This window comes from Scyliorhinus canicula, chromosome 22 (genome assembly GCF_902713615.1).
Source record: "Scyliorhinus canicula chromosome 22, sScyCan1.1, whole genome shotgun sequence".
NCBI classification, from domain to species: domain Eukaryota; kingdom Metazoa; phylum Chordata; class Chondrichthyes; order Carcharhiniformes; family Scyliorhinidae; genus Scyliorhinus; species Scyliorhinus canicula.
In genome coordinates this window covers 24,608,378-24,618,616 of record NC_052167.1, presented here as the reverse complement: position 1 = coordinate 24,618,616, position 10,239 = coordinate 24,608,378, and the positions used below count along the sequence as shown (strand labels likewise).

Sequence of the window (10,239 nt, the reverse complement as noted above, 5' to 3'; positions counted from 1 at the left end):
TAATTTATTTCTTTCAAAAAAAGAACCAAGTACAGGCTCATGATATTTGGGACGGGGCAGTCGTTTGGTGGCTCAGCCAAAATGCCAAGAACGAATCTTCCAGCGAATCTTCTCTCCCGTGACAAGGGCGGGTTATCTCTGCGCCGCTCAAACGGACAATTTTCTTTCCAAAGGACGGCTTGATTGAATTTCCGGGCTGGCACGAAAACGGCTTCGCCAGCTAACAAGGCCGTCGATTTGCGGTCGCCATGGTAACACAGAGAGGGCCGCGGAACTCGATCCCACACAAAAACGAAACCCCACAAACACACGACCGCTCGTAATTCCAGGTGCCCCCCCCCCCCCCCCCCCCCCCCCCGGTAACAAAATGGAGTTTGGCTTCAAGTCGCCAGAGCAACGTGGGCCTGGCGCGATAGCGGGGCCATTTCGAATGCACGGCCTAGCCCAAAGGATGCTGGGCCTCTCGGGTTCAAAGGTCAATGGTAAATGGCCGTGCCCTCGATTTCAGAGATCGGCGGTGAGCGAGAATACAAATTTAGAAACTTTAGATCAAAAAGTTGTTACATTTATAAACAAATAGAAATAAATGATATTTTAAAATTTATATTAATAACTTATAGACGTAGTAATTGTTTCCCCCATCTCTGCTGCTTAAGCAACGACTAAATAACAAACCTCCATATAAAAAGGAAAGATTCCGTTCTCAGGCTTTCCAAGTGCAGCGTTTTTATACATTTATTTTCCAATAAATAATTACCCATAAACATAAAGGGAAGAAAATAAAACGAGCTGGTTTCTAAAAAAAAAAAATGGAAACATCGGGGGGAGGGGGAATAAAACAAACATAAAAACAAAACAGGGAATAATTGCACTTTGAGATGTAGCCAGTGAGGCTATCTTGGTGAAATCTTTGACAAGGACCCTCTGGAAATAAAAATATTAATTGAAAAATAACAAATCCTGACTGATTTGCGGTTTAACTTTCTCCTGGTCCAAAGATATTGCAACTTTCTTCGAAAACCCCTTTTTTCTTTCAATTGAAAAAGGGAAAAAGTGTGAACTAAAAGTATTGGGACAGCATATTTTCATACAGTCAAATTTACACCTAAACAGATCTGCTACCATCACAGAACACAAACTTTGAAACAAAAAAGAAAAGCTGTCAAAAGTGCTGTTTCACTACTAAAACTGGGTGTTTTCGTAAGAGAGTCAGAGAGAGAGAGAAAGAGAGAGAGAGAGAGAGAGAGAGAAGGTCAATTTTAACCTCATTCTTCAGGATGAACATCCTCAAGTTCAGATGGAACGATATATGTTGCCTGCGCAATGTTCTTTACTCTCAAAAGATGATTAAAACTGGGCCCCGGCTGTTAAACCAGGGTTCCACGTGGTCCCAACAGTTTTCTACTGGGCACCTTTGGTTAAAATTGCCCCCGCGTAGTAGTGAGTCCATGTAGTGTAAACTCTAGACATTCAGTATCCCAACACTGCAATCCTCCGGCTCGGTGCAGTGCAGCGAGTCAATCCCCAGCCGCTGAACCGACGGCGCCTCCTTATTCTCCAGGTTCTGCTCTGTCATCGGCGGCTTCTCCGCCACGCATTTCCTGCTAGTCTCTGGGCAGTTCTGAACGTAAATGACTCTGTTGTACGCCTTCAGCCTCTTCCACAGCTGCACGTACACTTTGCACTGTACATACATGAACACAAGTCCCCCAGTGAATCCAATTGCCACGACCACCAACTTAGTCCAAAATGGCCACTCTAAAATACCTGCAGAGACAGATTAGAGATACTTTATTAATACCCAATCATCACTTTGCTTCTTAGTGATGCTAAGCAACTGAGGAGGGTGGGGGGGAGGGGGGGGGGCATCAAATCATTGCTAATGATGTGTCATGTTTCAGTGGTTCTGTTATTCTTCACTTACATCTCATCCCAGGCCTCATGCACTAACATTGAAATCATAAGGCCCTACTCTCCGAGACCCCGGCTCCAAGTCCCCGGGCCCGAGGCCCTGCCCTGGCTCCAAGGCCCCGGCTTCGAGACCCCGTCTCCGAGGCTCCGCCTCCGAGGCCCATGGCTCAGAGGCCCCTGGCTCCAAGGCCCTGGGCCCGAGACCCCGGTTCAAAGGCCCCGTCTCCCGAGACTCCGGCTCCGAGGCCCCGTCTCCCGAGACTCCGGCTCCGAGGCCCCGACTCCGAGGCCCCGACTCCGAGGCCCCGACTCCGAGGCCCCGGCTCCGAGGTCCCGGCTCCGAGGCCCCGGCTCCGAGGCCCCGACTCCGAGGCCCCGACTCCGAGGCCCCGACTCCGAGGCCCCGACTCCGAGGCCCCGACTCCGAGGCCCCGACTCCGAGGCCCCGACTCCGAGGCCCCGACTCCGAGGCCCCGACTCCGAGGCCCCGACTCCGAGGCCCCGGCTCCGAGGCCCCGGCTCCGAGGCCCCGTCTCCGAGGCCCCGTCTCCAAGGCCCCGACTCCGAGGCCCCGAGTCCGAGACCCCGTCTCCGAGGCCCCGACTCCGAGGCCCGGCTCCGAGGCCCCGACTCCCAGGCCCCGGCTCCGAGGCCCCGGCTCCGAGGCCCCGGCTCCGAGGCCCCGACTCCGAGGCCCCGACTCCGAGGCCCCGGCTCCGAGGCCCCGACTCCGAGGCCCCGACTCCGAGGCCCCGACTCCGAGGCCCCGACTCCGAGGCCCCGACTCCGAGGCCCCGACTCCGAGGCCCCGACTCCGAGGCCCCGACTCCGAGGCCCCGACTCCGAGGCCACGGCTCCGAGGCCCCGAGTCCGAGGCCCCGACTCCGAGGCCACGGCTCCGAGGCCCCGACTCCGAGGCCACGGCTCCGAGGCCCCGACTCCGAGGCCACGGCTCCGAGGCCCCGACTCCGAGGCCCCGACTCCGAGGCCACGGCTCCGAGGCCCCGACTCCGAGGCCCCCGACTCCGAGGCCCCGACTCCGAGGCCACGGCTCCGAGGCCCCGGCTCCGAGACCCTGTCTCAGAGGCCCCTGGCTCCGAGGCCCTGGCTCCGAGGCCCCGAGTCCGAGGCCCCGGGCCCTATACCCCGGCTCCAAGGCCCCGGCTCAGAGACCCCGGCTCCGAGGCCCCGATTCCAAAGACCCGGCTCCGAGGCCCCGACTCCAAGGCCCCGAGTCCGAGACCCCGGCTCCGAGACCCCGGCTCCGAGACCCCGGCTCCGAGGCCCCGACTCCGAGGCCCCGACTCCGAGGCCCCGACTCCGAGGCCCCGACTCCGAGGCCCCGACTCCGAGGCCCCGACTCCGAGGCCCCGACTCCGAGGCCCCGACTCCGAGGCCCCGACTCCGAGGCCCCGACTCCGAGGCCCCGACTCCGAGGCCCCGACTCCGAGGCCCCGATTCCGAGGCCCCGACTCCGAGGCCCCGACTCCCAGGCCCCGACTCCCAGGCCCCGACTCCGAGGCCCCGACTCCGAGGCCCCGACTCCGAGGCCCCGACTCCGAGGCCCCGACTCCGAGGCCCCGACTCCGAGGCCCCGACTCCGAGGCCCCGACTCCGAGGCCCCGGGCCCGAGACCCCGACTCCAAGGCCCGGACTCCGAGGCCCCGACTCTGAGGTCATAGCTGTGCTTTTGGCACTGTCATATCCAATTTCCCAACTCCCATGTTACCCTCTTTGACTCCCACTAATACCCCCCTGTCCCAGCTGGCACTGAGAGCCATATATTTGGAGACAATCCGGAGGCCAGCTCCCTACTCGGACTGAATACCCATAATCATGGACTCCTGTAATCTAGGACAAAGGTTCAGCACAACATCGTGGGCCGAATGGCCTGTTCTGTGCTGTATTTTTCTATGTTTCTATGTAGGTTCTGAGCAAAGGCACATTTCGGTCTTCTTCTGAAACCTACACCCATCCAATTCGGGTTTTTATTCCAGCCCATTATCAATAGCAAGTTGCCAAGGTTAGCACGGTAGCACAGTGGTTAGCATTGTGGCTTCACAGCGCCAGGGTCCCAGGTTCGATTCCCCGCTGGGTCACTGTCTGTGCGGTGTCTGCACGTTCTCCCCGTGTCTGCGTGGGTTTCCTCCGGGTGCTCCGGTTTCCTCCCACAATCCAAAGATGTGCAGGTTAGGTGGATTGGCCGCGATAAATTGCCCTTAGTGTCTAAAAAGGTTAAGAAGGATTATTGAGTTACGGAGATAGGGTGGAAGTGAGGGTTTAAGTGGGTTGGTGCAGACTCGATGGGCCCAATGGCCTCCCACTGCACTGTAGGTTCTATGCCCAGCTCTCAGCGACTCAGCCCATGATCACCCCTCCCTCTCTCCCCCTGCCTATTTGTCTACCCCTATGGTCAAAGTTAGAGTGTTAGACAGGGACAGACCCCTCCCCACCAGTACTGTACCCCAGTGTTATACAGGGACAGACCCGTCCCCACCAGTACTGTACCCCAGTGTTATACAGTGACAGACCTGTCCCCACCAGTACTGTACCCCAGTGTTATACAGTGACAGACCCATCCCCACCAGTACTGTACCCCAGTGTTATACAGTGACATACCCATCTCCACCAGTACTGTACCTCAGTGTTATACAGTGACAGACCCCTCCCCATCAGTACTGTACCCCAGTGTTATACAGTGACAGACATGACCCCACCAGACTATATCCCAGTGTTGTACATGGACAGACCCGTCCCCAGCAGTACTGTACCCCAGTGTTATACAGCGACAGACCCGCCCCCACCAGTACTGTACCCCAGTGTTATACAGTGACAGACCCGTCCCCACCAGTACTGTACCCCAGTGTTATACAGCGACAGACCCGTCCCCACCAGTACTGTATCCCAGTGTTATACAGTGACAGACTCCTCCCCACCAGTACTGTACCCCAGTGTTATACAGTGACAGACCTGTCCCCACCAGTACTGTACCCCAGTGTTATACAGTGACATACATGACCCCACCAGACTATATCCCAGTGTTATACAGTGACAGACCCGACCCCACCAGTACTGTACCCTAGTGTTATACAGTGACAGACACATTCCCCACCAGTACTGTAACCCAATGTTATACAGTGACAGACCCACCTCACCAGTACAGTGCCCCAGTGTTATACAGTGACAGACCTGTCCCCACCAGTACTGTACCCCAGTGTTATACAGTGACAGACCCATCCCCACCAGTACTGTACCCCAGTGTTATACAGTGACAGACCCATCCCCACCAGTACTGTACCCCAGTGTTATACAGTGATAGACCCATCCCCACCAGTACTGTACCCCAGTGTTATACAGTGACAGACCTGTCCCCACCAGTACTGTACCCCAGTGTTATACAGTGACAGACCTGTCCCCACCAGTACTGTACCCCAGTGTTATACAGTGACATACATGACCCCACCAGACTATATCCCAGTGTTATACAGTGACAGACCCGACCCCACCAGTACTGTACCCTAGTGTTATACAGTGACAGACACATTCCCCACCAGTACTGTAACCCAATGTTATACAGTGACAGACCCACCTCACCAGTACAGTGCCCCAGTGTTATACAGTGACAGACCTGTCCCCACCAGTACTGTACCCCAGTGTTATACAGTGACAGACCTGTCCCCACTAGTACTGTAACCCAATGTTATACAGCGACAGACCCGCCCCCACCAGTACTGTATCCCAGTGTTGTACAGTGACAGACCTGTCCCCACTAGTACTGTAACCCAATGTTATACAGTGACAGACCCGTCCCCACCAGAACTGTACCCCAATGTTATACAGTGACAGACCCGTCCCCACCAGTACTGTACCCCAGTGTTATACAGTGGCAGACCCATTCCCCACCAGTACTGTACCCCAGTGTTATACAGTGACAGACCCGTCCCCACCAGTACTGTACCCCGGTGTTATACAGTGACAGACCCCTCCCCACCAGTACTGTACCCCAGTGTTATACAGTGACAGACCCATTCCCCACCAGTACTGTACCCCAGTGTTATACAGTGACAGACCCGTCCCCACCAGTACTGTACCCCAGTGTTATACAGTGACAGACCCATCCCCACCAGTACTAAGAACATAAGAACATAAGAACTAGGAGCAGGAGTAGGCCACCTGGCCCCTCGAGCCTGCTCTGCCATTCATTGAGATCATGGCTGATCTTTTGTGGACTCAGCTCCACTTTCCGGCCCGAACACCATAACCCTTAATCCCTTTATTCTTCAAAAAACTATCTATCTCTACCTTAAAAACATTTAATGCAGGAGCCTCAACTGATTCACTGGGCAAAGAATTCCATAGATTCACAACCCTTTGGGTGAAGAAGTTCCTCCTAAACTCAGTCCTAAATCTACTTCCCCTTATTTTGAGGCTATGCCGCCTAGTTCTGCTTTCACCCGCCAGTGGAAACAACCTGCCCGCATCTATCCTATCTATTCCCTTCATAATTTTAAATGTTTCTATAAGATCCCCCCTCATCCTTCTAAATTCCAACGAGTACAGTCCCAGTCTACTCAACCTCTCCTCATAATCCAACCCCTTCAGCTCTGGGATTAACCTAGTGAATCTCCTCTGCACACCCTCCAGTGCCAGTACTAAGTTTCTCAAGTAAGGAGACCAAAACTGAACACAATACTCCAGGTGTGGCCTCACTAACACCTTATACAATTGCAACATAACCTCCCTAGTCTTAAACTCCATCCCTCTAGCAATGAAGGACAAAATTCCATTTGCCTTCTTAATCACCTGTTGCACCTGTAAACCAACTTTCTGTGACTCATGCACTAGCACACCCAGGTCTCTCTGCACAGCGGCATGCTTTAATATTTTATCGTTTAAATAATAATCCCATTTGCTGTTATTCCTACCAAAATGGATAATCTCACATTTGTCAACATTGTATTCCATCTGCCAGACCCTAGCCCATTCACTTAACCTATCCAAATCCCTCTGCAGACTTCCAGTATCCTCTGCACTTTTCACTTTACCACTCATCTTAGTGCCATGTGCAAACTTGGACACATTGCCCTTGGTCCCCAACTCCAAATCATCTATGTAAATTGTGAACAATTGTGGGCCCAACACGGATCCCTGAGGGACACCACTAGCTACTGATTGCCAACCATTAATCCCCACTCTTTGCTTTCTATTAATTAGCCAATCCTCTATCAATGCTACTAGTTTACCCTTAATGCCATGCATCTTTATCTTATGCAGCAACCTTTTGTGTGGCACCTTGTCAAAGGCTTTCTACAAATTCAGATATACCACATCCATTGGCTCCCCGTTATCTACTGCACTGGTAATGTCCTCAAAAAATTCCACTAAATTAGTTAGGCATGACCTGCCCTTTATGAACCCATGCTGCGTCTGCCCAATGGGACAATTTCCATCCAGTTGCCTCGCTATTTCTTGCTTGATGATAGATTCCAGCATCTTCCCTACTACCGAAGTTAAGCTCACTGGTCTATAATTTCCTGCTCTCTGCCTACCTCCTTTTTTAAACTGTGGTGTCACGTTTGCTAATTTCCAATCCACCAGGACCACCCCAGAGTCTAGAGAATTTTGGTAAATCATCACTAGTGCATCTGCAATTTCCCAAGCCATCTCTTTTAGCACTCTGGGATGCATTCCATCAGGGCCAGGAGACTTGTATACCTTTAGCCTCATTAGCTTGCCCATCACTCCCTCCTTAGTGATAACAATCATCTCAAGATCCTCACCTGTCATAGCCTCATTTCTATCAGGCACTGGCATGTTATTTGTGTCTTCCACTGTGAAGACCGACCCAAAAAACCTGTTCAGTTCCTCAGCCATTTCCTCATCTGCCATTATTAAAACTCCCTTCTCATCCTCTAAAGGACCAATATTTACCTGAGCCACTCTTTTTTGTTTTATATATTTGTAAAAAATGTTACTGTCTGTTTTTATATTCTGAGCAATTTTACTCTCATACTCAATCTTACTCTTCTTTATAGCTTTTTTAGTAGCTTTCTGTTGCCCCCTAAAGATTTCCCAGTCCTCTAGTCTCCCACAAATCTTTGCCACTTTGTATGCTTTTTCCTTCAATTTGATACTCTCCCTTATTTCCTTAGATATCCACGGTCAATTTTCCCTCTTCATACCGTCCTTCCTTTTTGTTGGTATAAACCTTTGCTGAGCACTGTGAAAAATCACTTGGAAGGTTCTCCACTGTTCCTCAACTGTTTCACCATAAAGTCTTTGCTCCCAGTCTACCTTAGCTAGTTCTTCTCTCATCCCATTGTAATCTCCTTTGTTTAAACACAAAACACTAGTATTTGATTTTACTTTCTCACCCTCCATCTGTATATTAAATTCCACCATATTGTGATCGCTCCTTCCGAGAGGATCCCTAACTATGAGATCATGAATCAATCCTGTCTCATTACACAGGACCAGATCTAGGACCGCTTGTTCCCTTGTAGGTTCCATTACATACTGTTCTAGGAAACTATCGCGGCTACATCCTGTACACTCTCATAGAACATAGAACATAGAACAGTACAGCACAGAACAGGCCCTTCGGCCCTCGATGTTGTGCCGAGCAATGATCACCCTACTCAAACCCACGTATCCACCCTATACCCGTAACCCAACAACACCCCTTAACCTTACTTTTTAGGACACTACGGGCAATTTAGCATGGCCAATCCACCTAACCCGCACATCTTTGGACTGTGGGAGGAAACCAGAGCACCCGGAGGAAACCCACGCACACAGGGGGAGGACGTGCAGACTCCACACAGACAGTGACCCAGCCGGGAATCAAACCTGGGACCCTGGAGCTGTGAAGCATTTATGCTAACCACCATGCTACCCTGCTGCCCCTATCTCCTCAAGGTTGCCTTGACCGACCTGGTTAAACCAATCGACATGTAGATTTAAATCCCCCATGATAACTGCTGTACCATTTCTACATGCATCAGTTATTTCTTTGTTTATTGCCTGCCCCACCATAACGTTACTATTTGGTGGTCGATAGATTACTCCTATCAGCTACTTTTTTGCCTTATTATTCCGGATTTCCACCCAAATGGATTCAACCTTATCCTCCATAGCACCGATGTCATCCCTTACTATTGCCCGGATGTCATCCTTAAATAACAGAGCAACACCACCTCCCTTACCATCCACTCTGTCCTTCCGAATAGTTTGATACCCTTGGATATTTAACTCCCAGTCGTGACCATCCTTTAACCATGTTTTAGTAATGGCCACTAAATCATAGTCATTCACGATGATTTGTGCCATCAACTCATTTACTTTATTCCGAATACTACGAGCATTCAGGTAAAGTACACTCATGTTGGTTTTTTTACCTCTGTTTTGAATCTTAACATCTCCAGTTTTATTGCTTTTAGTATTACTGGGCCTATTCACTGAGCTCCCCTCAGTCACTGTACCTTGTACTGTCGCCCTTTTTGATTTTTGACTATGTATTCTCTGCCTTGCACTTTTCCCCTTACTTCCTTTTGTTTCTGTCCCTGTTTTACTGCCTTCCCACTTCCTGCATCCGTTCCCATCCCCCTGCCACATTAGTTTAAATGCTCCCCAACAGTTCTACTGTACCCCAGTTGCAATTCTCCTCCACTTCCTAGCCCGGAATTGACAAACTGTCATCAGACACGGGAAGAGCGAGGTTCCTGAATGTGCGGGGAAAAGCCGAGTGGCTGACCCCTAGAAAGGGGGGGGGGGGGGGGGGAGCTGGACGTACCGCTGGTCTGCCCTTGTTTAATCTCCTCAGCCGTCCTGTCGATCAGGACGTACAGTGACCATACCACACAGGTGATGGCGATGATATGGAATGTTACTGAGCACAGTATCTTCCTCCTCTCGCTTGACGTCATCTGTAGCTTCTCCCACTGCGAAAGGAAGGTGATATCGGTCAGACATTTCCATACCCACGGGCACTTAGACATATTCCTCTGCTAGGTACAGCATGGCAGCGAGGGCTATAGCGCTGGCAGACAGCCTGGCTCAGTTGGCAGCTCACTCGACTGCGCCAGACGCTCATGGGTTCGATCCCCACCCCCGGACAGGAACACCTAACCTCGGTCGCTCTCCAGCACCGCCCCGAGGGGCAGGTCGAGACCCGCTTGATCTTCTCAGGTCAACGCGTGAGTTCCCACGGTACTCGCAGAATCCCGGGCGCCTTGGCCAGTATCTAACCTTCACCATCAGGTGGGGTTTCCCCACCGCAGCGTGATTTCCAAACGCCGGGGACGGATCACCATTGGCTGCCGGCAGCAT

At 51.9% G+C, this 10,239-nt stretch overlaps 1 protein-coding gene across 2 annotated transcripts in view; it reads right to left on the bottom strand.

Annotated features, from left to right (window-relative positions):
* Nucleotides 1-349: 349 nt before the first annotated feature.
* Nucleotides 350-10,239, bottom strand: part of march8 (membrane-associated ring finger (C3HC4) 8) — a 46,836-nt gene continuing 36,946 nt past the window's right edge. For both annotated transcript variants that reach the window (XM_038782914.1, XM_038782915.1), the window contains exons 6-7: nucleotides 9,704-9,851; nucleotides 350-1,767 (exon numbers count right to left, since the gene is read on the bottom strand). In XM_038782914.1, coding sequence (XP_038638842.1) covers nucleotides 1,463-1,767; nucleotides 9,704-9,851 — 453 coding nt within the window. In that variant the 3' untranslated portion in view covers nucleotides 350-1,462. The remainder of the gene's footprint in view (nucleotides 1,768-9,703; nucleotides 9,852-10,239) is intronic.